Source organism: Anas platyrhynchos, chromosome 1 (genome assembly GCF_047663525.1).
Source record: "Anas platyrhynchos isolate ZD024472 breed Pekin duck chromosome 1, IASCAAS_PekinDuck_T2T, whole genome shotgun sequence".
NCBI lineage: Eukaryota > Metazoa > Chordata > Aves > Anseriformes > Anatidae > Anas > Anas platyrhynchos.
The window spans coordinates 140,762,644-140,789,915 of record NC_092587.1 but is presented as its reverse complement, the minus strand read 5'-3'; the positions used below and the strand labels follow the sequence as shown (position 1 = coordinate 140,789,915).

The window sequence follows — 27,272 nt, the reverse complement described above, 5'->3', positions numbered from 1 at the left end:
GTGGAAAAGATTAGATTTCCTCTCTTCAGTGCAACCATTTGTGCATTTGGAGATTGGTTATACATCTCCTTTTGCTTTTCTTCTTTAAGCTGCTCTGCTGTAGTTTATCCTGACGATTGTCACCCATCCTGTCTTTAGCCCTTCTGGTCCCTCTTCTTGGGACATTTGCTATTAATCCTGTAGAGCTACAAGCATGCAATGGCAGGATACAGGATTGCTTCTGGCCCAGCTGTAGCCCCAGGACTGCCCTGCTGCCTCTCAGGAGCCAAACACTTCCCTCTGCAGCCTGGTGCAGCAGTCCTCTTCCTCCCAGCAGCATGAGGCTCCTGGCTCATCTTTGGTTAATGTTTCCTTGTAACCCATCTGTCTATTTTTTTTTTTCTGCACCATCCCTCCAGTTTGTGAGCACCGTCCTGAATTCTGATCCTGTTCTTTTGCTCATTTGTCTCTGTCAGGCTCATGTCATGTGCAGGTGCAATAACAATGATCTTTGCTCCATCGTTGCTAATGAAAATCCTGAGCAGAAGCCAGTCCAGGACAGACTCCCGAGGAGGTCCTCTCCATGCAGCCTTCCACTTCAACAGCGAGCATTTGAGGGCTGCCTTTTGGGCACTCTTTTCCAGCTGGCTTGGTACAACAGCTTTTCACTACAATCTAGTTTTATTAGTTCCTGTGTGAGGAAATGTTAGGAGTTTCATAAGCCATGGCTAAAACATCTGTTGCATCTCCATTTACAAGTCCAGTGTTCCTGCTACATCAGGGCATTACTTTGGTTTAACATTTGTCCTGACAAGTCCACATTGGCATTCGTCAGATGACTTTTCCTGCCTTGCTTGTGAGAAGCCTTCCTCACCACACGAATTCAGTGGGTTCTCCAACAAACAAGATGCGTATCGCTGGATGTGTCGCTTTCAAAATCACAAGAGTTTTCTGGAGTCTGAATAGCAAGAGCAGGGCAGCAATCGTGCTCTAAAAGCAGGAGGTCAACTAGTTTGTTCAGATTTTTTTTTTCCTCGTTTCTGTTGCTCAACTTTATGCCATATAATTCTTCGTCTGGCAACAGGCAGCGAGTGACTCAGCAGGGCTAAAATCCTGCCAACTTGACTTCTGTTGGATTGAAAGCAGAGAAAAAAAAACAACAACATGCAACAGCAAGGACATCGTTTCAAGTGTCCTGATACTTTTAGGCGTTTTGTTAGTTTTGCGTGCTATTTCCTTTCATTTAAAACTCTTGGAAGGCAACTTATGGGTCACACACATGAGGAGTTACCGCAGTTCAGACTTGCAGTCCCTTTGAAGTGCCGGAGGCGGAGGCTGTGCGAGAACCCCACAGTGTGCAAGTCAGGAACTGCATTGGGAGAGAACTGCTGACTTTTTTCTGAAAAGCAGGGAACAAAGCAATTGCATCCTTTAGCCTTTTGTTCTTCTGATGCGTGTATAAACATTTGATCAACATATTTCTACGTGAGGATAGCTTTCGTTCTTTTCTTAGGTACTGCGTTTGCTTAAAAAACAAACCACCTTGAAAACTGTGAAGCTGGAAATAAAATTTTGGATAGATTGGGCAGCAGGTAGAAAAGTTGTGTGTCTGTTCAGTGCCGCAGGTATTGTGGAACTCAAAATGGAAGCTGCGGGACCTGGGCTGAATTTGCTGTATTGTATTTATGCAATTGGCTGTCTTGTTTAAGAGCTAGATTTGTTAGTGGTTTTTATTTATTTATTTATTTTAAACCAGCCCTAATATTGTTTGTCCATTTCTGAAGGCAACCGATTATGATACCCCCTAGAATTTGTCTGCCCAGCAGGAAATATTGTCATGGTGTGCCACATTACAATAAAACCCTTTAATTTGAGCCCGCAGCAGTAAGTGCTGACACTATTTCATTCCTCTACTACCATTTTTCTTTCTGGGGTCCCACCCTGCAGCAGGCTGGCCCCTCTTTCAGCACTTTTCTCAGGTGTAAAGTGAGGTCTCTGAGGTGACCCCGTTTCATGGGTCATGGGGGACAGGCAATGCTGGGGATGCTGGGCTCGGCAGTCTTCCCCCATTAGGTGATTTGGGGCAGGTCGAGTTAGGTGCTGTGCCCTGGTGAAAGTTGCTTGATGCATTTACTTGGTTTCAAATACAGAAAGTGTCGTGCTTCAGTTTAAAAACCTGTAGCTAGGATCTTGTCCGAAAGGAGCCTGCAGCCTCCAGAGATGCAGCAAAATCCTAAACACTCAGAACCGGACAGAAGCTGCAGATTTTGGAGCATCAGAGTCAACTCCTAAGTAACAGACAACCTCTGTCTCAACGGAGCTCCCATCCTTGGGTATAATGCATCTTTTGGCATAAAGGTATGGAAATCGCAACAACGGTGTTCATTCTGGTAGGGTCTCACCTTCCCAGCACAATAGCAGGAGAGAACAGCTCCACGCAGACCTGACTGCAGATGCTATCAGCAGCATTCATCTGTGCCGTGCAGGAATGGAAAATATTTTTGTGCTGAGTTAACTAGGAGGCATATCCTGATCTAGGTTTGTCACAATAGCAGATCTCTGCAGGCACTTATCAGAGTTTCGTTTGCTGTGGAATTTTAACTTCGGAGCGGCCTTTTTGTCTTCCTTCACAAAGAGTGTTTCTCTTTGTTCTTTGTGAAAAACAGGAGGCTATTTGTCTGTTTTCCTTGGATAATCTTATGAAGGAAGATAATGCTTCAGAAGGAAACGACAGCCGAGTGCTGGTCAAGTGCAGTCTGTCTGTTCTGCTGGTCACACAGACAGATCCGCCCCTCTCCCTTCTCAGTTTGTTCTTGATCTCCCTCTTTCACACAGCTTTAGCTTTCTTTGCAAATGAAACCAAAATAAAACACGCAAGTGATTTATTTGCTGAAGCAGAGGCCTCATCTGTGTAAACTTCTTACTGTTAACCAGCAGGGATGGGGTAAGGGGAGGGTGTTTGCAGAAGAGGAGGGCAAAGGAAGGAGCAGAGAGGGAATTTACAGCTACAAGGTACCACTCCCTGCTGCACTTCAGCCCACGCTTTAAATTCTTGCAGTGGAACAAAGCCAAACTTCTTTTTTATATATATATTTTTTCTTTTCTTTTTTTCTTTTTTCCCCCTAAGGTGAGTCATGCTTGGAAAAATTTACTTGTAAAGAAAATGATAGAATCGGAGTCCTAAAGTTTCTGGAAGTGCTGTTGGTGAGCTAATAGCCAGGGCCTGCTTCTAAGGGAACTGCATAGCTCAGCGTATGAACCACTGCAGAACTCCTCATGAAAAATGGAGGGGTAAAAAATCCCCCCAAACCAAGTCTGTGTTACCATAGTTCAGCAATGAAAGCTTAATGTACTTTTTTTCTTCTTTCTCTCAACATAAATGCGGATAATTGAATGGAAGCAAGCCAAATCCAAACTGGCTGTGGCTGATGCTGTTACTCCCTCCTGAGTCTAAGGAACCTGTAATTGTTTTGCATTTATAACTGTTCTGAGGCTGATACCTCTGCAAGCCAATGATGCAGTGATGTAAATCCTTAACTATTCTCTTACTGACCACTTTGGTAGCACTCATCGAGCAAACGAATCGCTTTTGAATGCAGGTGTCAGTCCCTGGGGTGATGTTGGTAAGGCTACTGGGAAGGGAAAGCAGGAACACAAAGCTAATCTCTGTTGCTCAACCTGTGTTCATCAGATGAAAGATTTAGTTATCTCCTGGGCACTGAAACCTGTAACTCTTTGAGGCTGGGAAGTGGTAGAGCAGCCAGAGAAAATGTATGGCTAAGTAATAATAATAACAACAACAAAGACAGCTGTTTTAAATTAATTTGTGTTCTTTCATTTTCTAGTGATTCAAGCAGATGCTTTTGATCTATTGATAAAAAAAAGTGTTGATGATGATTATTTTTTATTTCCAAGTTATTCTTTTGTTGATCTGCTCACGTAGACAGTGAATATTTCTGTGCATGCTGCTTTTATTCTGTATCCCTTGGTCTCTGTGAGAATAAAAAGAAGAACTTTGCACCTGGTGCCTTCGTTTTCAGGGTCCTGTGATTTGCTCTTGATGTTTTCTCCTAAGGGATCTCGAAGCCAGAGCACAAAATGAATTCTTTCGGGCCTTCTTCAGATTGCCCAGGAAGGAGAAGCTGCATGAAGTTGTAGACTGTTCTCTCTGGACACCATTTAGTCGCTGTCACACAGCGGGAAGAATGTATACTTCAGACAGTTATATCTGTTTTGCCAGCAAAGAAAATGGCTGCTGCAATGTTATCATCCCACTTAGAGAGGTAGAGTTGCTTGTTTGCTTAATTTCGAGTCTGTATCTGCATTCTGCTTTCAGCATCCACTGTTGTGTCACTTGATTCACCTGCAAACTATCATTTGATGAAAAAGAGCAGCATGCTTAAGTATATGATACCTACAGGATTGTTTAAACTTCGTTCTGGGACTCATTATGAATGAGTTCCTAGAAATCTGGGAGAGTTAGCATGATCCTCAAATGAAGTACAGGCAGGTAATGCAGCAGGACAGAGCACTGCAAGGCCGGAGTCTGATCCATCCAAGACTGCGGCAGTGCTCCCCTCCCAGCTCCACAAACGCATACATCCAGCTTGGGTGTTGATGGAGACTTCAGCTCAGACCCAATCCATCAATACAAAAGCATCCTTACCCGGGATCAATGCTTAGAAGTGTTGATGCTCTCCCTCCACAGACAGACTCTAGTAAACCCGTGTGTACTTTTCAAACCTGTAGGGCAGAAAGAAAACGGGGATATTCCGGAGGCACTGATGATCTGCCAAATTTCCATGAAATTAAAGACTTATTTAAACAAAGGGAGGATGCATGGGAAGATGGTGGGAGTAGAGGAGGAGAAGGGAGCTGTCAGTAAACACCTGCCTGATCTGCTGTGGATACAAGGCTGTTATGATCTCTTAATTAAAGCCTTCCTTTCATCCTCAGCTAATAACAGAGTAACATCCAAATGATATATATCCTAACCGTAGCAACTTATCTGCCACTGTTACAGAAATAGAAAACAATAAAAGAACAGTGTTATATATATAATCAGAAACATCAAAACAACTGTTTTCTTCTCTTTTCAAAAGTGTGAAAGTAAATGTTCTGCTCCATCCCTCCAAGTCAAGTTGATCCTTTTCTAAATCTGATTTTAATCATCATCCCCCTTTCCTATCTTTCCCCTCAATCTGCTCTCCTGAGTGAGTGGCAAAGTCAAAATAAAAGCAAAGCAAAACAAAACATAAACAGCTGGGATACCTTTTGCTGCCTGCTTTGAGCTTGTAAAGATACCATCAACTCTGGGTGGCAGGATGTGTCTGACCAAGCAAAGCCAATATGAATGACCACATTTAAAACATGCGTGCAAGTGAGTGCCATCTTTGTGCATTGTGTACCTGCAGAATTTTGGAGGCGTTTCTGTAAAGGTGATGCCTAATGTGTTTTCTGTCATGTTTCTGGGACAGGTGATCAGTATAGAGAAGATGGAGGACACAAGTCTTCTTCCTAACCCCATCATTGTTAGCATAAGGAGTAAGACTGCCTTCCAGTTCATTGAGCTGAAGGACCGGGATACGCTGGTGGAGAACTTGCTGCGGAGGCTAAAGGAGGTGAACTCCAGCAACCCAGTGCAGTGTAACAACTTGCAAAATAAGAAGCAGGTACTGAACTTGTTTTTTTTTTTTTTTTGGTCTTCCTGAGGGGTCAGTTTTGCTCTGGTGATGTCTGATGCCTTCCTTAATGACCAACGCTGTGGTGTGGAGGGGACAGTTGGGGCCAGCACCAAACTGAGGGGAGCAGTGGATGTTCTGGAGGACAGGGCTGCCCTTCATGGAGGCCTCAGCAGTCTGGAGGAATGGGCAGGCAGGCTGCTGCTTGTCTTGAACATGGTTTGGGAGGCAGTTCTTAAACTCTTCTTATTTGTTGCCCTCCTTGGTCCTGCATTGCAGAACACTCCTGAGTTCACGTCCACCTGTGTGCTTGGGGACTGTGAGCCCGAGGGTCCGGGCACAGAGGCTGCACAAAGCAAGGACAGAAGCGAATGCGACAAGGAGAGGGAGAGCAGTTACATGCTGAATGCAGAAGCACTGAGATCAGACTTTCATCAGTCGGGAGTGGCAGGCCTTGATTTTGGAAAGGTATGTAAAATTTGGGGGAATTTGTTGGAGTTTTTTTTTCTTTCTTAAAAAAAACAAAACTATGATGACATTGAAACAGGTAATTTTAGTATAACAAACTCCGTAACGGCTGGAGAAGTTACATGTGCACTAAATAGGGAATAGCTGCTTTTCAATTTGCTTGGAGTTTTTTTTTTCTCCCTCCCTTCATTCCTTTCTGGTGAATGTTTATCATTTTTCTCCCTGTCTGATCAGTTCTGCTCTCCCCGGTGTGCTGAATCACATAAGCAAAATGGGGAAAGTTTTACTTCTTAAAGCAGACTTCCTGTGTCCATTGGTAATGGAAATATCTTGCAAAATTTCTTGCACGTAAGATGTTTCTGTTTGCAAGTTTTCACGTGTACATGATTTGTTCTTTTAAAAGATACCTTCTCGTTCGCAGTCTAGGGAGCAAATCAAAGAGAGCCTGTGGAATGACCATTTTGTAGAATATGGCAGGACAGTGTGCATGTTTCGCACAGAGAAGATCAGAAAACTTGTTGCCATGGGAATCCCCGAATCCTTAAGAGGCAAACTCTGGCTGCTCTTTTCAGGTGGGCACTCTTAGAAACGCTGGCTCTAGCCATATCTGATTCTGAACACGGCAAGACATTTAGGCATGACACCTCCCAATGGCAATTAAATGTCTTTTGCATGGTAGTGCTTGTAGAGGACAGCTGATCGGGTACTGAAATAGGGTAGTAAGTAAGTACCTAGGTAGATTGGTAAGAATTTTGTCTCAGGGCGTGATGACATGGCGTGCAGAAAAATGTAAATGACATCTGCTTCATCTGTGTAATTTAAAATTAACGTCATGTTTTCATGAAATGATGTTCTTCTTCGAGGAACAATTAGATTGTAGCAAAAATATTGATTTAAGCCTACTCAAATCAAATTACTGCAAAATAATGACATCTTAAAGTCGGCGGTTCTGCTCCTGCTTCGTGTTGAATGCTGGCAGGAATAATAGAAACTAAAGATGGAAAAAAAAAACTCATTTTGTCCATAGATCTGGCAGAGCCAGAAAGTTCCTACAATATGATCTCAAGTTTAGGCCTCAATCTGACTCATGAGATGTCCTTCCTGCAGTTTTTTTTTCACTTTGGAGGGTATGAATGGTGCTGAGCACATCCTTCGCAGCAGGACTTTCTCCTGGGGAATTTTTCTGGTCAGTGTCAGTATAAAGGTGTTTTGTGTCCTGTTGCATCATATAGGCTTTGCAAATATTCGTTTGGGTTTTCAAGACATGTATTCTGCTGGGACTTTGTTTCTTTTAGGTCTGGAGGTTCACTGAATTCTTGGACCTTGGGGAAAAACATTTTTCTGGCATCCTTTTGAGCAGCAATTCCCACAACGCTGTTTAAAGTTGGCCTAATCCATCTTCCTCTTCCTTTCTTATGGCTGCCTTTAGACGCTGTGACGGATCTCGCCTCCCATCCTGGTTACTACATACATTTAGTGGAGGCCTCCATGGGCAAGTGCTGTATGGCGACGGAGGAGATCGAGCGCGACCTCCACCGCTCGCTGCCTGAGCACCCGGCCTTCCAGAGCGAGACAGGGATCGCGGCACTCAGGAGGGTGCTGACTGCGTACGCACACAGGAACCCCAAAATTGGATACTGCCAGGTGAAAAGCTCCCAGTGGGATAATGATGCTTTTTTTCTTTCTTCCTTTTTTTTACTCTTTTCTGCTTTCTCAGCGTTATTGCTCTCTTGGGAGTTTATTTAACAGTGTTTTTGAATATTAATATCTTTTTAGTTAAGGAAAATGCATAACTTTGAGTTAAATGTGGTTTACTTTGAAAAATGAGTGTGCAGATTAGGACACTGGCCTAACAAAAGTACTCCCTCAGCATTCTGCAAACTGCATTTAGAGTTAGAGAAGGGAAAAATGTTTCTGCTGCTTCTGTTTTTTCTGAGATGAGTGAGTTACTTGTGCAATACTTGGAGACAGTGCAAAGGGAGCTGGCCTGCATAGACAAGATTCATGTAGAGCACTGGGACAGAAGTTTAATGAAGTTCTGCACCTTGCTTCCAAAACGGATGACAAATCATAAAGTACTTTACCCAGCTATCACCTAAATTAATGTTTTTTTTGCATTCAGTGCAGCTCCCTGAATTATGATTAACTTCACAAAAGTTCCAGATCCCCTATCTTGTTTTGAAATACGAAAACAAGGAGGGGAAAAAACAGCCCCAAAACATCTTGCACTGTCAGTTACCTACTTTGCATCTGGGCAAATCCAGTACTCTGATTTTCTCAGTTGTTTCCTATTGCTCTTATGAAAAGCAGCATACGTAAGCTTGAAAAACTTGTTATGCCTTTGTGTCTTTCTAGGGTTACAATTATGCATTCACTATTACCTTTCCCTTGCTGTTTTTGTCAGTTGTTTAAATCATGTTAGGCTACTTTTTTATTTTAAATTAGCTGTCATTTAGCTTTTGCCAGTAGGTTTTGCTGTTGCTAATAAATCCCAATTTTCTTCTTTGCCCGTGTAAGTCAATGAACATTTTGACCTCCGTGTTGCTGTTATATGCCAAAGAGGAAGAAGCGTTCTGGCTGCTGGTTGCTGTGTGTGAGCGAATGCTGCCAGATTACTTCAACCACCGGGTGATAGGTGAGCTGATGTCTCTCCCACTCTTCTTGCTAACATGCTGCACTGGGAAGGGGCAGCTGCATGGCATTGGGACGAGTAAGTGCTCACAGTTCTTCTGAGGTCCAGAAGCCACGGGCAAAGTGGTCCATCTGCTTGCGTGCTGTGCAGACGGCAGTGGTGGCTGCCTACGTTCCAGTCTGTTATTTCTGGTTCAAAGGGTTTGAACTGCGAGAACTATAAACATATGCTCAACTTTTATAGTTTGTTATTTTCTTCCTGTTGGTCAGAAGGAGGTGGTGTTTTTGCCTGTTAGGTAAAAATAGATGAGCTTGTGTGTCTTGGTTAGGAGTGTTTGATATTAGAGACTCTAGCTGTTTCGGACAGGCTTAGGAGAGATCTGCTGGGCTATTTCTGAGCAGATGTGTCTGCATTGCCTGGCCACTAGAGTAATTATAGACCCGCATCTAAAATGGCTCTTTCTAATGGGTGGTGTTACAAAGCCATATGAGATCTCTGAACGTGAGATGCAGTGTTAATAAATAACCCCAGTCCCTCTGCAGTGCATGCCTTGTACTGCATGTGCCATATTTTCGCTTCTTTGCAATGCAGCTATTTTTAAGACTTGTGAAAATATTCATGTAACTTGCAACTGCCTGCCTCATGCACAGAAAGAGAGGCTGAACTCTTTGACACCATAATTGCAGGTAGGCATACAAGAAAAAAAGCATTTGTTCTTTGCAGTCACTTTACTTCCCCCTCTTACAGAAATGTCTGATAGCTTTTCCCTCTTCAGTGCTAACCTTGCCTTACTTTTTAGTTAGTGGCTGCCATTACACCATTGCTGTAGCAAAGAGAGGGATCTGGTCTCTTGTGAGGAGGTGGGGATAGGAGGAAGGTCCTGGCAGTAAAGGTTCTGGCAGCTAGAAATGGTGTGGGCACTCCGGTGCTCCCTTGGGGGGAGCAGGAGGAGTTGTCTGGGGAGATTTTTTAATATTTTTCTTGGAGGATGGGCTTTGTAATACTTCCTGGTGCTGTGCCACTGCACAGTCACTGTCGTGTCACGGAACTGGCAGATACAGTAAGTTAAAGCAGAATTATTCCAAAGTAAACTGGATGCTCAGGGTGTTCTGCGGTGTTTTGAACGTCATTGGTATTTTCAACTAGTGGATCGGGTACTGTAGCTCTCCCAGTTGTCAGAACTTCAGTTCTTGCCTCCAAGCATGTTTTTGAACTGCCATCTTGATGACTTACTCTCATGTTCGTGCATCTTCTTTCTTGATTGGAAAAAAAAAACACACAGCTTTATCTGTCCTTCTGCATTCCTAGACATCATCAGCCTAGGGCCTGTCTTGACTTCCTGATACCTTCAGTGCTTGCTGGGCATTTGCCTGGAAAGTAGAATTCTCTGTACCCAAATAAACTTGAATGGTCCCACATGGATGACCATACTGCTACCCTGAGTTGTACTGTGCTTTGGGTTTTTCTCTTACCCATTACTCCCTATGGCCACAGACTACACAGTGTGAGGGCTGATAGTCTTGGTTGTACAGCCTCTCTGTTTTCCTGTCCTCTGCACCCACACAAAAGGACAAGTAGTGCCATACCCTAAAAGAAATACTGCTGAGCAAAGGACCAGGGGGGCAGCTCAGAACTTCCTATTCTTCCCCTAGTAGAACAGCAGCTGTACAGTTTTGCAGCATGGTTGCTTTGCTGAGTAGTTATTTCTGCACCTTTAATTTACCCTAGACCTTAGCGTGGCCAAATCAGCGCTTACTGATCTTCCCCACCCTGCCTCCTCTGGTTCCTGTTGCTTGAGTTAGTATTTTTGGCTTCACATTTCATTTAACTTTCTTTTTTTTTTGATTTCCAACCAGCTTCTGTCTAAACTTTGTCTTGTTTTTTTCCTGCATAACACTTCCAAGACCCAACTTTTCCTTTTTATCCGTGCTGCCAAAAATGTTGTCCAGATTTTGATCTCTCTATAACTTCGGTAATCTCTGACCTTGGTACCCGTCACTGTGCTTTTCCTCTTCTAGAGTGAGTCAGTCATTTGTACAGGCAGAACAGCTACTGAATTAATGACCTTGGTTATTCCAGGCCTCTGTAGCTCAAACTTTTCTGGGACCCTCTCTTTATGACATCCAATATCATTGTATTTTTTTTATAGATGTTTGCTTTTAAAACTTAGGCAATTCAGTCCTACCCAACCTTTTTATCATGTGACCATCTCCCTCCTTGGGTTTTGCCAGCTGTGACTGTTACCTTTTAACAAGCATTTTCATCATTTCACTGCTTGCAAACAGGCAGCATTGGTACCCATCATCTCATACTTAAGGAATCCTCTCAGTCCTTATCCCTTCTGCAGTGCCTAGAGGAAATTATAAGCAGATGATAGCTGCAAGAAAGAATCAAGTTTTACTTGAGGCAAGAGTCATACATACCTGTTACCAAGACTTTTCCATCCTTTCCATGAACCAGCAGGCTTATTTACTCCACTTTATCTGTTACTCCCCTTTATCTGTCAGATTGTCATCATGTTGCTTTTATGATTTTTAAAACAGTGAAAACCTCACTTCATTTCTCTGATTTGCCTTTTCAGTCTTGGAGAAGTAATTTAGTTGGCACTTGGGTCATCATTTTTTGAACGGATACCCGGGTATTTTCCTACCTCACCATGGTTTCATGATTTAATACACTAGAGATTCAGTTGCTCAGATACCATGGTTTCTGGGAGCCTAATGAAAAAGTGGGCATAAAAGTAACTTCGAATACACCTGACTTTCATGTACAATGTCAACATTTAATTATAAGGTGATATTCTGCAAAAGATCTGGTTAGCATTGCCTATTCCCTTTAAATGTCTGCTTTTGTCAGCCTCTCTCATGCTGAGGCTGGAATGATCTTTCTTTGTATCTGCCTATCTCTCTAGATTCCTTCAAATACTGCTAAAACCTGCTGTAGCTTTGTTTCAACTGTTAGCTATGGCTATTAAATTGTTAAAAATAAAATAAAAAAAAAGCTTGTTAAAACAAAACAAATGCTCTCTGTTGAGTAACCGCAGTCTGTTTTCTCTTCTGTTTTCTTTATCCTTCTTATTCACGATCATCTGACATGAGAAGGCTGTCCCTTCAAAGCATGTTTCGTAAAAGCCCTTTGCATGTCCCTGGGTACTTATTTTCGATTTGTGGTATTGAAATGTTTGTTCTGACTGGCAGAAGCTTTTTGTGGCTTAATGTGAGAAGTTCTAAGGCAGAGAACTATCATACCTGTTTTTTTTTTATGATTTGGATGCAAAACCAAAAGATGCTAGCTCTCTGCCACAGCTTGTCCAGGATCTGTTCTGCCTTTGGACAGCAGGAGTTTTTATTGCTAGGGGTATATACGTATCAGGACCAAGGCAGTTGAAGTTGACTCCCAGTATTAGCGTAGTCCACAGAATATGGACTATGAGAAAGAGCAACTACCTAAAATAACTTGAAAGGAAAGATAGAATAATTGAAATTTTGTACTGAGGAACATCATTAACTTGTAGTATCTTTGGTTAAAGCTCCTGGGGTGTGTAACCTGGGGTGTGTCAGGCACAGCACTGCTAGCTGGCCGAGGGAAGTGGTTGTCCTGCTCTGCTCGGCTGGTGAGATCTCACCTCGAGGACTGTGTGCAGATTTGGGTGTCACAATATCAGGACATAAAACTGTTAGAGAGTGTCCGAAGGAGGGCTATGAAGATGGTGAAGGGTCTGGAGGGGAAGACATATGAGGAGCAGTGAGATCCCTTGGTTTGCTCAGCCCCGAGCAGAGCAGGCTGAGGGGAGGCCTCATGGCGGCCTGCAGCTCCCTCACGAGGGGAGCGGAGGGGCAGGCGCTGAGCTCTGCTCTCTGGGGACAGCGACAGGACCCGAGGGAATGGCATGGAGCTGGGACAGGGGAGGGGCAGGCTGGGGTTTAGGGAAAGGGTCTGCACCCAGAGGGGGGTCGGGCACTGGGACAGGCTGCCCAGGGCAGTGGTCACGGCACCGAGCTGCTGGAGTTCAGGGAGCATTTGGCCAATGCTCAGACAGAGGGTCTGTTTTTTGGGTGGTTGTGTGTGGAGCCAGGAGTTGGATCCTTGTGAGTCCCTTCCAACTCAGTATTTTCCGTGATTCCTGATGTGTCAGGTCTGGTTTGTAGAGACAGGCTACATGAATGATATGAAACTCTGTCTTCCTGCATCTGCTGGAAAGTAGGAAGGCTCTGCCGAGGGATATGAATAGGCTGGATTGATGGGCTACATCCAGCTCTATGGCATTCAGCAAGGTTAAATGCTGGCTCCTGCACCTGGGTCACAACAACCCCATGCAGGTGGATAGGCTTGGGGAAGAGTGCCTGGGAAGTTGTTTGGCAGAGAAGGACCTGGGGGTGCTGTCAACAACGGGCTGAACATGAGCCAGCACTGTGCTCATGTGGCCAAGAAGGCCAGTGGCATCTGGGCCAGCATCAGAAATGGCATGGCCAGCAGGACGAGGGACATGATTGTCCCTCTGTCCTTGGCACCTGTGAGACTGCACCTGATCTACTAGCTGAAACTGAAGGAACAGGGCCCTAATCTGCTCCCTTTGGAAACAGTGGTTGGGATGGTTAGGAAAGATTTTATCTGGGCATTGCTGGAATCTTGTCTTAAAAAAAAAGTACATTTACACTTACATATGTGTAAATATTAGTGTATATTTTTGTATATAAATATATATATATACACACATATATATATGTGTGTGTAAATACTTTTCTTTTTGCTTAGTGTATGTAGCCATCTTTTATATTTTGTTACCTGGAATGAGGGCTCTGCTGCCTGCTTGCTTGAGTACATACACCGGAGAGGAATGTGTGCTGCTTTATTATCATTGCATAGATCCCAAGTTGAACAGTAAAATGCTTTAAGATTGCTTTTGCTATCACTTAACTGTTATGTGCTCTTTTAGCCAAAAACAACAGCTGCTGCTATTACTATTTTATTGCACCCCAAAGGCACTTAGCAGAACCAATGTGGTCTTCTTGCAGAAAGTTGTTTAGTAAGGATTACAGACTTAAGGGTTGGGGCTGAGATCACAGCAGGAAGATAATGGGATTTTTCATTGTAGGTGTGTGCATATCTTGTCAGTTTAAATTTCAAAGAAGCCTTGCAGTCGATAGTTGACAGCGATCATTAACTTTAAAGAATAATTTTGCCTGCAGTGGGCCTGGTTAATACTGTTTTTTATGACTTGCAGGTGCTCAGGTAGACCAGTCGGTGTTCGAAGAGCTTATAAAAGAGCAGCTTCCAGAACTGGCTGAACATATGAAGGACCTGACTCCATTAGCTTCCATTTCTCTCTCGTGGTTCCTTACCCTTTTTCTGAGCATCATGCCTCTGGAAAGTGCTGTGAATGTCGTTGACTGCTTTTTCTACGATGGGATCAAAGCCATCTTCCAGCTCGGCTTGGCCATACTCGAAGCCAACGCGGTGGACCTGTGTAACAGCAAGGATGACGGGCAGGCCCTGATGATTCTGAGCAGGTACTGTCACGCATCTGGCTGCAGGAGCTTCGCTTCCCTCGCAGATCATCCTGCTGTGAAACAAAGGCGTTTAGGTGCCGTTGTCATAACAACTGGAGGCACAGGCAGTCCCCTCTGTGTTAACTTGCTCCTGCTGCTTTCGTGGTGTCTGCCTGAAACAATGGGCTTTGTAAATTTGACAAATCCGTGTCCTGTGAAATTTCCTGGCGGTGCTGAGACATGCGTGGACTGCGTCAGCGTGCGATATATACTGTTGCTCTTAGTGTCTTCCTTAGAGTGACGAGCTTCCTGCTCCAGACTTCAAGGAGACAGTTTTCTTCCTCGGGCAGCATTTATTCATTTGGTAGATTTGCAGTTCCTAGGATGAGTAATATTGAAGGCATTTCTGAAAAGTGTAGCAGCCTAAAAACAAATGTATTTTTAAGGCTGACCCATAGGACTAATTTACTTATACTGAGAAAAGTATAGTGCAGAGTAATCCGCGTTGCTTGTATTTGTTCCCTTCAGGTTTTTAGAACATGTTAAAAATGAGGAGAGCCCTCTGCCACCTATTGGTAATCACCATGCATTTTTCAGCGATGATCAGGAAGCCACTCCAGTGACTGAAATTGCAAACCTCATTCATGATTTCTACGAGGTAAAACACAGCTTGCTGTCTACTGGTCAGTTGAGCCATAATTTTAAAAAAGAAAAAGGTTTAAATTCAACATGGATGTTTTGACAGTTAATACATATCTTACTTTTTCCTTGAGTAAGTGCTTAAATGCACAGTGCTGAGTGTAGTATAACTACCAAAATGGACAACTCAGAGAATGAATATGCTTTAATCCATGGGATCTTTAGGGAATCATGACACTTTAAAAGTTGCATTGCCAATCTAATGGAAATAAAACTTACTGGAAATGCAAAGATAGTAAAATACTGTGAAATATAAACTTCTGTTCCTCTGTTCTAGAAATTTGGAGACCACTCTGTGGAACAGATCGAGCACATGCGCTACAAACACAGAATCCGTGTTCTGCAAAGCCACGAAGATACAACCAAGCAAAATGTGGTGAGTAAAATATTGTTTAGGCTGAGGTAGTGTAACATCTCCCCTCACCCTTGTTGCCATATGGCAGACAGCTTTCATTTTTTTAAAGGTGTCAAATCATGAAAAATGGAAGGCTTATTACTGACTCTGAAGGAAGCTCTTTTCTGGGTTGCTGGTGTTTTTCTTCTGCAGCCATGTGTGTTATTTTCAGGGATGGCTATAACATAAAAACAACTGCAGGATAGTTTATCCCAATGCCAGTGGCCGTAGGCAGATGCCCAGGGAAGAGAGCAAGAACAGAGTGATCCTGATGTGATGCTTCCCCGGCCTCCTGTGACCTGCAGCTTAGGGACTTCCTGTCTTTGTTTCTAATAGCCCTTGAGGGATTTCTCTTTTCACGGATTTGTCCAACCAGTGAACCTAAAGAAGGAGGAAAAATCGCAAACATCTTTCAATACTCCAGTTTTCAGCTGTACCACATAAGGACAGTCACTGGGAGGGTTCATGTGCTCGTCCATGTCGGTGATGACAGTAGCAAGTGTGATGACTAATGCATTTTTTTCTTTCTTTTCAAGCTCCGAGTTGTCATCCCAGATGTTTCAATTCTTCCCGAAGATCTAGAGGAATTGTATGACTTGTTCAAGGTTGGTGTACCTGAAAAGTAGGGGATGAAGTGAGGCTTCTGGGTATAACCTGCAGCCTTCACTTAGTGGAGCCATCTCAGATGCTGTGTCTGGGACTTCTGGGAGAGGTCTTCTGTCTGCCTAGGTATATTATTTGGATGAGATCTGAAGCTGGACCTTGTCATTTTGTCTTTTCTGTGGTTGTCCAGTTGTTAAAGAGATGTACTAACGTCCTGATCATTCAAAGGAGAACGACTTCAGAATTTCTTTTCTAACTTGCTGCTAGGTAATGGTCCATGAGAAATTAGGTTCTGGTAAATTCCACATGCAGACTAGACTTAATCTGTAGATATTCTCAGTGAGAGCTCTGTAGTACTTTTAAGTCCTGCTCTCTTAATGCTCTTTAAAGGTAAGACTCTCTGTTTTCCATGGGAAAACAAACAAACAAACAATAACAAAACAGAAACTTACGTCTTTGCTGTCTGTTGCCAGTTTTCTAATAGTTTTATTTTTTTACATCAAAAGCAGTCTTTGTTTCAGTTCCTCTATGTCAGGATGGTATTCGAAGGAGCTGTTGTAAAAGTTATTTGGAGACAGGGACAACTAAGATTATGCAGATATACTTGATTTAGAGCTCCAAGTATGCAATTATGACCTCTAATGGACATTTCTTAGGTGTATTGTTCATAAATACTGGGCACTGAGCATATTATTGTGGTATGTGCTTAGTGCTGTGTAGCTTTGTGGCTAAGAGCAGCTGTATCCTTGATCCATTAGTGGTTGCGAGAGGATGCTGCTGGAGCTTGCTCTGTGGTGCTTCCCTCCTGTTCCTTGCTGCCGTTTTTGATCTTTAACTTGCTTGCACTCCTTCCCTTTCCTTACTTGGTTTCTTTGTGGTTGCTTTTTTTGTTATCTCTTTTGTTCCCCCGGGGCAGCTCGTTTTGTTAGGACCCTTCGTTTTGCATCAGCGCGTCTCTAGGGGAAGACTAATAGGAACAGTATCCAAGCAGAGAGGTCTGGGAGAGAATAAATGAGCAGGTCAGGCATAAGTGACGCTTACCCTAATTTTTCTATGGTCCCCTATACCTTTGGATGGTTAGATACATCGTGGACCAAATGAGTGTCAGCAGCAGTAAATTTCTTCCAAGAATCTGTCCAGTTTCTCTTCAAGTTTATTAATTATCCATTGGAAATGATGAGAGCACTTGGATACCCTAATTAAAGATTCATACTTCGCTTTTCCTCACGGGAACAGTCTCAGTATCATCGTAACACCACACACAAAGAGAATTTTGAGTATTTCCAGCCTACTTTGATGTGAACGCCTTTTGCTGCCAGTCGTGCTCTGTTGATACCGCAGACTGCAATTCCTCTCTGGCCTTTGATTTCTCCTAGCGGGAACACCTCATCAGATGCTACTGGGACACGACGAGCCCTGTTATCGAGCGGCACGACCCCAGCAGGCCGTACGCTGAGCAGTACCGAATCGATGCCCAGCAGTTCACCAACCTGTACAAGCTCGTCTCGCCCTGGACGTGTGGGGAACACACCGATGTCCTCGCCGAGAGGACCTTCCGGCTCCTGGATGAGAACATGGACCGTCTGATCGAGTTCAAGGGGCTCGCCAGCTGCTTAGGTACCACTCTCACACAGGGTGGAAGTTGGGCGAGGGTTGGGTGGCACAGGGTGAGACACAGATGTCACAGAACATTCGGTATAACTCTTAAATTGCAATATACTCTCTGTAATTGCTTCCTCATGACTGACTTTATTCTTATATAAGATTATATAAGACTGCTGCTTGCCTCATGTTGACAATAAGCAGAACAAAAAAAAAAATCTGACCAGCAAGGACTGAGTGTGGTGCTTAAGGCCACCAGCTGTGCTAACGACATGAGGCTTTCCATCCCAAAATCTGGCTGAAGAACAGTGCTGCAACTCAACCGTTGCCTGATCCCAATTGAAAAATAAATGATTAAATACTCAGAAGCTTCAATAAATTAAGTAAATCCATATTCTTGCCACTTAAACTTTTTAACTTTTTTTTGATGTTAACAAAATCAACCTATATTGTTTTATGTGATTTCAGTTCTTACATTCTTTCAATTAAAAAAAAATAAAAATCAGAGTTTTTCAGTCCCTTTGAAAGCTTAGAATCTCATTTCTCCTGGTCAGTGGAAATATTAGCTATATTCTATGTGAAGCAGTTACCTCTCTGGGGCTTATTCTATATGGATCAGCAGTAAGGGCTGAAGGGGAGAAACACTGAGAATCTGATGGCCCCCAAGGAAACGAGTTTTCTGTCTCTCCCCTTTCATGTTCCTGTTTATCTGTGGCAACAAACAGTCTTTGTTAGCTTCCCTGCCGTTCTCCTTGATATTTTTAAACGATGATGAAGTTCCACAGGGTTTGGTACTCCCAGTCCATCTTACAAGAACAAAGAACAAAACAGATGGCTGTCACCTGCTGTTCCTCATTAACGGGCACAACTTAAAATATTTCAAAGTAATACACTGGCCATATGTTTTCGTACATTGTCCGTGCAAACAATTATCTTTTGTGCACAGAGATGGCTGATTTATTTTAAGCTGTGAAAATAAATGCTCTAGTCCACTTCCTTATTGTTTTTTTTTTTCTTGCAGATGTCATGTATAATGGAGAAATGAATGAGAAGATAAAGTTACTCTACAAGCTCCATATCCCGCCTGGTAAGAAACTTGAAAGGGAACGAATACCTCAGTTTCCTCAAAAAACTCTTGCTTAAAGCTTTTGGGAAAAGGGTGCTTAATGAAGAACTCTGTCTTGCTTCCTTCAGCTGGGAGTATATATAGGATTTGCATTTGTAATTATGCTTGCTGCATTTCAAAAATGACTTCAGTTAAAACCTTTTTGGGTGGAATTTATAGATGCATGATGTTAAGGCTCACATCTGCTGCATCCTGAGATATTCTGTAGCCAATTCCAAGGTTACTTCTAGGCCAAATATGAACTGGGATAAAACATTTTTGCACGGTTATACTTGATTTACACAAAAAATGTCCTTATCATATCTTGATCCACTTTTGATGAAGTGACAAAACTTTGTGGTACTTCCTCTGTGCAAAGTTTTAAATTAAATCTGCCATTCTTGGCAAACATCCTGCTCTCTCCCTGCAGCACCAGCCTTACTTACATTAAGGTAATTTTACATTGTGATTTAATGAAGTAACTGCTGAAAAACATACTTGCCCTATTATTTAGCTTTCTTCATGTAAATTTTAAAAGCATAAATAGACGTCACGCAGCATTTGAAGGACTAATCATTGCACTTCTCAATTTTTGGCCAGCTCTCACAGAAAATGAAAGAGACAGCCAGTCACCACTGAAGAATCCTTTGCTGTCAACTTCGAGACCACTAGTCATTGGAAAAGCAAATGGTATGTCGGAAATGGTTCTCTAACCCCTGTGCATAATGAGATAACCAACCCTCCATTTGGTAACCCTGCTCCATTATCTTTGCTCTCTGGTTTTTATTTTTAATGTTGATTTATTACAGTGACTTGAAAACTAGTTCTCCTTTTTCTGTCTACTCTGTACAAGGTGATGCAGTAGATTACCAAAAGCAGTTGAAACAGATGCTGAAGGATCTCGCCAAAGAAAAGGATACTAAAACTGAAAAAGAATTGCCCAAAATGAGCCAGGTATGTATATTAGAGGCTGTGGGCTGCTTTTAAAGAAGTGGAGAGCATTCATAAATTAACTGACTAAATACAGCAGTTGAGCTCTTTGTGATAAAGTCTAATTTAAGTCCAAGCTTAGATTCAGTCCTTTAGATAGCTAGGATCTGGTTACTCTGATCCAGGGAAAAGGCATCACATTTAAAAACTCAACCACCTTTCTAGCAGCTTCCTCTCCTCACACTGCCTGGTGAATAGAAGTTTCACTCACCCTCACCTGCAGCGTAGCAGGCTGGAAAAAAGCCCTCCTCAATCCCAAAGAATTCCTGAGAATGCAAATTGCTGTTCCGTTTTCCTCACCTCCTCCCTACCAACGGGATATTAAAATATCAGCTGGTGGCCTGATAAGCATCTGTGGTGTGCGAGCAGGGGAAGGAGCCTGCATTTTATTATTAGGAAAAAAAGAAGAACTGGGCAGAGATGGAGAGAAACAGAAAGGAAGTTGCTTGCAGGCCTACAGGTGGCTACCTTGGTTGTGATCCTGTGCAACAACCACCGTTTTTCCACCCGTTTGCATCCCCTCGTTTGCCTTTGATCATTTGTGATGTCCTTACTGCCTGTTCTGATCAAGGGAGCACAATACTTTTCTATTCTGATCCCGCTTTTGATTTTCAGTACCGATGTTTCATCAGTGGAAATCAAAATCCATTTACTACCAATTTTTTTAAAGCAAGCAGAAGTTAAAAAGCAAGTCTGCACAGAGTATTCCAGCTTCCTTTGCACTACTGTGCCCTCTCCTGCCTCCTGCAGTCCCCCGCAGCGTGGCTGCTCCGCGGTTCTGATTCTGGTGTCTCATCCTTTGCAGAGGGAATTCATTCAGTTCTGCAAGACCTTGTACAGCATGTTCCACGAAGATCCGGAGGAGAACGACTTGTATCAAGCCATAGCCACCGTGACCACGCTGTTACTGCAGATCGGTGAGGTCGGACAAAGAAGCATCAGCCTGGAGAGCGGATCGGATGAGTTCACCGAGGACTTGCAGCCCGAGGCCGCCGCCTCAGACCAGGACGCTGTTTTTACTGACACTGTGAAGACCCCTCACAAAGACTCTCAGTCGTCACCGGTAACCGAAGGGGACTGGACCGTCTCCTTTGAACATATTTTAGCATCCCTCCTGACCGAACAGTCGCTAGTGAATTTCTTTGAAAAGCCCTTAGAACTGAAACCAAAACTTGAGAGCGCCAAACTGAATCAGTACAGCCTCAAAACGAACGGAATGAGCTGCCAGTCGCGGGGCGAACAGACAAAACTAAGCACCCAGTAGCAGCAAACCTGTCAGAAACCCAAATGCACTGACGCAATGCCAAAGCACATACTGTAAAAGGCTTTCAGTTAGCAGTGGACTTTTGATAAACAATTTGTTGGTCTGTGGTTTTCAGTTTAATAGCTTTAAAAGCTAAAGAGCGTACAAGTTGTTTTGTGCCATTGATTTATTACGTTCTTGTTTTGAATGTAAAAGGAAACATCTGCCTACAGCGTGAAGACACTGAAGTCCTCTTCCGTACTGGGAGCACAGCAGAGGCTGTCTCATCATCCCTTTTTTTTAAAAAAAAGAAAAAAACAGGAAAAAATTCTCAGCTACCGTCTGCAGTTTGTTTGGGTTGCCTTTTTTGCACTAATACTGAAAACCGTTTCAATGCTGGTAATTGAAACTATTTTAATATATTTGAGTCTATTCCAATTTGTATGTCTTGCCGAGACGTTAAGTGTACATGGACTGTGCTTCTGATGTTGGTCTGTGAAAACATGCACTTTTCAATAAACCCTTTTTGTACTAGACTTGCAGTGGCAGCACGTCTTGGTTTGTGGCAGGTGAGTGCCTGTAGTCCCTCTTCATTAAACAAAGTCCCTGAAGTTGTGTTTGCCTTTAGTGGACTGGTCAGAACCCCGCGGTGCAGCACAGTGCAGATGTGTTTGGGAGAAGCCTCCCAACACCAGCAGGGGACCAGCCACAGACTCTATCCCAAGAGATTACATACACAAAGTGCTGTTAAAATACGGGTGTGATGGCTCTCTATTCCCCCAGGAACAAAGCACTAGGACTGCCCCCCACACGTTTATCTTCCATAACACATTCACACGCAGAAGCCTAGTGTTATCAAAAAAATAAAATTGCACCATTAGGTACAAGCCCCAGCCAAGTGAGGCGTTTGAAGAGCTTGACACCTGTTCAATTCAATGCTTTATCGACGAGAGCTTGAAGAGACCAGGCAACACACACAAAAAAAAGACTTAAACTTTCTTTTTATCGTTTTATTTTAATTAAAATGAGTTTAGTTTTCATCCACGTTGACTGTCTGTAGGCCTGCAGAACAAGAAATGGTATCAGTATCTATTCCCAAGACAGTTCCGTTTATGCCTATGCAAGTCTTCCCAAGAGAAGTCCCCCAACAGTTTCAAAGCTAGTTTGGTGATTACTTCTGGAAAAACAAACTACACAGGCACAAATGAAAGTTTCATCCTTAATTATTTTGCAAACAAGATACTTTTCAGCTGACAAGCAGAAGGCTCAACCAGCTTGAGCTTTCAACATCAGGTGTGCTTCACGTAGGTGAACACAAACCTTAAGCCACTCTAACAACTACGGTCAGTCTTTGTTATTCTCTCAAAATTATTTGACTGAATTCTCAATTTGGGTTTTAATGCTGATCGGGCTAGCTAGCAATCCTGTTCTCTGCAGTGAGGTTAGGCCAGCTGTTTGGCCTCTTCTGCATGCTCTTCCTCCCAGTTTTATACTGCAGGAGGAGCTGTCCCACTCCACCAGCTGCTCGCTACAACGTGGTGTGGAGAAAGAGACAGCACACAACCTTACCTTTGAATGTTGTGACTGGTACGTAGGTAACCAGTGTGTACAGCTTGTTTGGGGAATCCTCATCCTCATTGCGTTTTCTGGACAAACGCACACGGATGCGGTAAGGAACGTTCCTAAAATGAAGATGACATTAATTTTCAGTAAAGGAAGTACTTTCTTTAGTACTTAAAGAAATTCTTAAAGAATTTCTTAAATAATTGTGAGCAGGTTAAGAGCTAACCGAGCCTTGAGTAAGATGAATCCACGAATTAGTGGGTGCATGGAGTCAGGAGCGCACCGTCAGTCTACTGCTGATCCGGGAACTGATCAGGGAGCACAGCAGGAGCGTGATCAGCAAGCAGCTGCTGCTACCAAGCCTGTGTCAGCTGAACAGAGCTGCTCAGTCGGAAGGGACCTTCAAAGACCAGAGTCAGCTGAACACTGACAGGCACAGGGCATCAACCACGCCTCCAGGAAGCCTGTCCCAGGGTTTGACCACCCTCATGGTAGAGGAATTTGCAGTTTATTGCACCCCAAAATGGGGTTTGCCCCCTGGCCCAGGGCACGCTGCCAGCAGCACCCCCAGGGCCCTCTCTGAGGAGCTGCTCCCCAGCCACTCAGCTCCTGTCTGTGCCTGTGCCCGGCATTCTTTCCTGAACAGAAAATAGGGAGGGGGAAAAATAACCCCGCAACTATCCCAAAAGCCTGCCCGTCCTGTATGCCAGAAGTTGGGGTGCAATTTTAGTAAACATGACAGCTGAACCAAGATCTTATTTATTTACAATTGATCATCATTTCTTCCTCACAATGTCTATGAAACCACAACTGAATCGCTGAGATGGTTTTGTGACACCAAGTCACAGCCTCACGTCCTCCCCTAACACAGCACAAAACGTGATGCTGAGGGCAGGCACCAAGTAATTTGCCTGCACTGTTTCTAGAGTAACCTCCTACCTCAGACGGACTCCAGGCTTGGGACTAGTCTTGCTCCGAGTACCTCACAGAACCTGAGGAAATTCCTCCTTGCTGCTCCTTCTCGGAGCACACTTACTAAATCAGATCTAGCACAGCGTGTTTTTATCCATATATTAAGACTCAGGAACTTGCTCCAATTCACCCCCTTCTTAAATCTAAAGCATTTCTCACAACTCCGCTTGGATCCCTGACCACCACGCTGGCTGATGCTGTGATTTTGGCCTCTCCTGACCCTCCCAGAGCAAGATGCTCTGCTCTGCATACATCAGCAATTCTGGCTGAGTGAAAATTGCAGTTCAACTCAGTGGGAAGACAGGTGTGACAGCTCCCCGCTCCACAGAACGTACAAAGAAGCCCCAGTTCACTGCCTCAATGCTGAGCTCTGGTTATGTCGCCACCTGGCTCAGCTGCGACTTCTGTGTATGAACCAGAACAGCTTAGCAGGGAGGACAGGGAACAGCAACTCCATCTGGGCCCATCTCCTGCTGTTTTTGAAGGAAGGGTTGGCCACAGTGCACAGCTCCAGGTAAGGACTGTGAGCATGGCACAGGCTAGACCTAGGCATCTGTTTCCTACAAGATGTGGTTTAAAATAAGGGCCTGTGGGTGCTCAGTTCACCACTAACAGCATAAATCTCTGCCAGATTAACTTTGTATTATGGTGTAAGAGGTCCCACTCCTCACAGTCTTTTCCTAAACCCCTTTGGGTCACCTTAATACCTCACAACAACTGCTGTGCACACACCCTGTATGAAAGGAAGCATTTGCAAAGAAAATGCACACACAGCAAGAAGGCTGCAGATTCGTCTACCCATTAAAGTTCTCCCTCCAACCCCAAGAGCCGCTGAGACGTACCTTATTCCTTTCGCCCAGACTGCCTTATTCAACCTGGTGTCGATGCGGACGTCAGGAGTTCCCATTTCTTTCATTGCAAATTTGCGGATTTCCTTGAGAGCACGCGGTGCTCGCTTCTTGAAACCCCTAGGACAGACAAGATAGCCATTTATTGAACCTCAGGGATCTGCCAGCACTGGACATTCGTTGCAGCAGTCAAACGCTGATATTCTCTGAGCATACAATTCAAATCATTTTGTTCAGCAACCCTGGCTGCATCGTATTTTGACCAGACGTGGAGGTAGCTGCTCACCTCCAGGTCCACACCTAACAGAAACCACACACATCTACGCAGAATGAACTCGGTGAAATTTTGCAGCTGCAAGAACTCCCAGATCTTAACTCTTATTTCTAGCACACTGACACTATCCCTTCTGGCACTACTACTGAAGAGATCAGAGCTTTCACAGAGACTGTAACTAAAAGGTCTAGAAAAAAAGCAGGATGACAATGGTCATACAAACTTGAAGTAAGTTTTATCAGCACAGAAATAAGCAGCACAAAAATAAAACTGATACTATTCTCAGGAACAGCTTCTGTTAAATGGGATTTGATGTTTATTTTCTCCATGTAAGGACTGCACCAGAAGCCCCAGCACACCTGTTTTGCAAACATGGCTCATCTTGTGCACGTTACTGCCAGATTCTGTGAGACTGCCAGTGACAGGGATGGTTACAGCTGCGCTGCGACTGTTCTGCTATATACACCCACCCTGGGACACACGATGAGGGTTAAAAAGGCTTCAGGCCCCACAGTGGGTTATACTCAGCATAACTTAGAAAGAACTCTTGATATTTACTGCTAGAAATCAGGGCTGGGTGCTTCCACATGAGACAGGGACTACACAAAAAGTATTTCACCCTTACTGCCTCATGCCTCCCCTATGCAGGAGGGCCTGAGAACAGGAACATCAGCATTAGGGTTAGCATGAGGGGCAGTCTGAGTATCAGCGCCTCCCATCCTCACCCACAGTTCTCCAGCAGTCCACTGTCTCACTTCTCTCCTGCTTTACATTAATTTCAGCAATTTCAAACTGGTTTGACTTGGATATGGTTTTCTTCCATGTGACTTTACCATACACACATGGAGAGAATCAAAGGGCAAGGCAGTTTCTCACAACCCCTCTCCAGCGCTGTGCTGCTGCTACGTGGTCATACAAGACTCAGTGTGTTGTCAGGGGCAAAGTTACTCTCCTCTCCACAACAGCACCCAAAACCCAGCCAGCACTGTTCACCTCAACTCACACCCCAATTTACAACTCACACAACCATCTAAGCACAAATCCAATCATTGATTACAACAGTATTTAATTTCTAAAACTTACTATAACGGGCTACATTTTAGACTTCAGCTGAGTAAGAATGACAACTCAGGCACAGAGGTAAACAGCTCTACGTGCAGATTAAGGCCAGGAAACCTCATCCTCTGCAGCTTAAAACGCACTGAGCCCACCTCCAAACGCCGCTTTACACACAGCCCACCTCACCGACAAAACCCCAGCGCTTACACGCCATGGATCCGCTTGTGGATGTTGATGGTGTACTCCCTGGTGACCACCTCGTTGATGGCAGACCGCCCCTTCTTCTTCTCGCCCCCTTTCTTCGCAGGAGCCATTTCAGCGACGCTGAAAAGCAGCCAGGCACACACCCGTCACGACTTTCCCCGGCTCCTTGCTGTCACGCAGCTCCCACACCCGGTAAATTACCCCGGATCGGGCCCTTAGCATTTAAGCAGCACCCCACAGCCCGTCCCCTGTCTCCCTGACAGGCCTGCACCCCCCCGGCTAGGCCGCACCCCCCCCCCCATCTCCCCGCGGGCCCGATGCGGGCGACCCCCGCCTCCCATCCGTGCCCCCCGGCCCTCCGCACGCCCACAGCCGCCCCCGCCACCATCCCGGCCCCGCGGCTGCCCCCGATGGCGGCCGATGGCAGCGGATGGCGGCGGATGGCGGCGGGCGGCCCCTCGGCGCCTCTCACCCTGCCCGGGCGCGGGCCGGAAAGGATGGCGCAGGGCAGGCTGGGAGGCGCGGGCACTTCCGGGTGGCGGCAGGCGCGCACTGCGCAGGCGCCAAAGGGAGGGCGGGAAAGGGGGGGGGGGGGCGGCCGTTGGCGCCCCGTGAGGCGCCTCAGGGAGGGCGCCCCCCGCCTGCCCCCTGAGGGAGCCTCAGGCAGGGGTCGGGGCTGGTTTTTAGCTGATTTTAAAGAGGTGTTTTGGATATAGCCACTGGAAATCAGGAGGTGTATCACAAGCATCCCCGCGAATAAAATGATTCCTCAAAGTTTTTCTTTTTTTCTTCCTGTTTCCTCTGTCATTTCTGCTCAGAAGGAGCAGTCAGGCACTGGGACGGGTTGCCCAGGGAGGTGGTGGGGTCACCGTCCCTGGGGGTGTGCAAGGAGAGGTTGGGCCTGGTGCTTGGGGACATGGGTTAGTGGGTGACAGTGGTGGCAGGGGGGTGGTTGGACCAGGTGATCTTGGAGGGCGTTTCCAACCCTAATGGTTCCATGATCATATTAATGTAGACCCACAAAGTGCTAATGCCATGGGTATTTCCCTCTGAGGTGCTCAGGTGCCTTCGTCATCTCTTGCCTGCATGAACAAATGGACAGATTTCCCTTCCCCTTCCCTAAACTAAGTCTGTACAGAAGTCTGTACAGCATTTGTGAAATTAGTCTCTACTAAGCTGATGTGTCTGTGCTAAGGTTTGTCTATAGTTAATGGAAGAGAGAATTTCCTTCAGACATCAAGTGAGAGCACTTTAGGATTTAGTTCTTTAATCTTCATCTGGAGGGGTCACTCTTGCTTCACCGAATGTAAGAACTTAAAGACGAGCCTGCTAGCTCAGGTATCTAACTAAGACAGTTGCCTACAGCTAGTGGCAGAAACACTTTCTTAGAGACCAAATACTTGATCCCCTCATCTTCCTTCAATAAAATAAAGTAAAAGGACTGTATGGACTGAAATACCCGTGTAC

The 27,272-nt window shown here is 44.6% G+C and overlaps 2 protein-coding genes across 5 annotated transcripts in view; one reads left to right on the top strand and one right to left on the bottom strand.

The window, feature by feature from the left end:
- The window catches only part of TBC1D8 (TBC1 domain family member 8), a 46,533-nt gene extending 25,112 nt beyond the window's left edge, over positions 1-21,421 (top strand). For 2 of the 4 annotated variants that reach the window (XM_072031033.1, XM_038173231.2), the window contains exons 6-20: positions 4,055-4,262; positions 5,457-5,651; positions 5,940-6,128; positions 6,550-6,700; positions 7,558-7,772; positions 8,646-8,763; positions 13,985-14,270; positions 14,778-14,907; positions 15,226-15,324; positions 15,879-15,947; positions 17,322-17,562; positions 18,569-18,634; positions 19,253-19,342; positions 19,506-19,606; positions 20,448-21,421. In XM_072031033.1, coding sequence (XP_071887134.1) covers positions 4,055-4,262; positions 5,457-5,651; positions 5,940-6,128; positions 6,550-6,700; positions 7,558-7,772; positions 8,646-8,763; positions 13,985-14,270; positions 14,778-14,907; positions 15,226-15,324; positions 15,879-15,947; positions 17,322-17,562; positions 18,569-18,634; positions 19,253-19,342; positions 19,506-19,606; positions 20,448-20,906 — 2,617 coding nt within the window. In that variant the 3' untranslated portion in view covers positions 20,907-21,421. Of the gene's footprint in view, positions 1-4,054; positions 4,263-5,456; positions 5,652-5,939; positions 6,129-6,531; positions 6,701-7,557; positions 7,773-8,645; positions 8,764-13,984; positions 14,271-14,777; positions 14,908-15,225; positions 15,325-15,878; positions 15,948-17,321; positions 17,563-18,568; positions 18,635-19,252; positions 19,343-19,505; positions 19,607-20,447 lie in introns of all 4 variants that reach the window. The other 2 variants (XM_072031021.1, XM_072031012.1) reach the window with 1 other exon arrangement.
- A 448-nt stretch (positions 21,422-21,869) lies between these two features.
- Positions 21,870-26,384, bottom strand: RPL31 (ribosomal protein L31). The gene is made up of 5 exons (XM_038173232.2): positions 26,278-26,384; positions 25,809-25,925; positions 24,263-24,388; positions 22,455-22,567; positions 21,870-21,947 (listed from the first exon to the last, which is right to left on the bottom strand). Exons 2-5 carry the CDS (start codon positions 25,913-25,915, stop codon positions 21,916-21,918), a joined length of 378 nt encoding a protein of 125 aa, XP_038029160.1. The 5' UTR covers positions 25,916-25,925; positions 26,278-26,384; the 3' UTR covers positions 21,870-21,915.
- Positions 26,385-27,272: the final 888 nt, after the last annotated feature.

What these genes read in the sequence shown, in the direction of transcription:
- RPL31 (XM_038173232.2), bottom strand. Translation starts at nt 25,915, where the DNA reads ATGGCTCCTGCGAAGAAAGGGGGCGAGAAGAAGAAGGGGCGGTCTGCC. An exon ending in CACAAGCGGATCCATGGCGT is followed by an intron (nt 24,389 to 25,808) that starts GTAAGCGCTGGG and finishes TGTCTGTCCTAG; the next exon opens with GGGTTTCAAGAAGCGAGCAC. An exon ending in GTCTGGGCGAAAGGAATAAG is followed by an intron (nt 22,568 to 24,262) that starts GTACGTCTCAGC and finishes TCTTCATTTTAG; the next exon opens with GAACGTTCCTTACCGCATCC.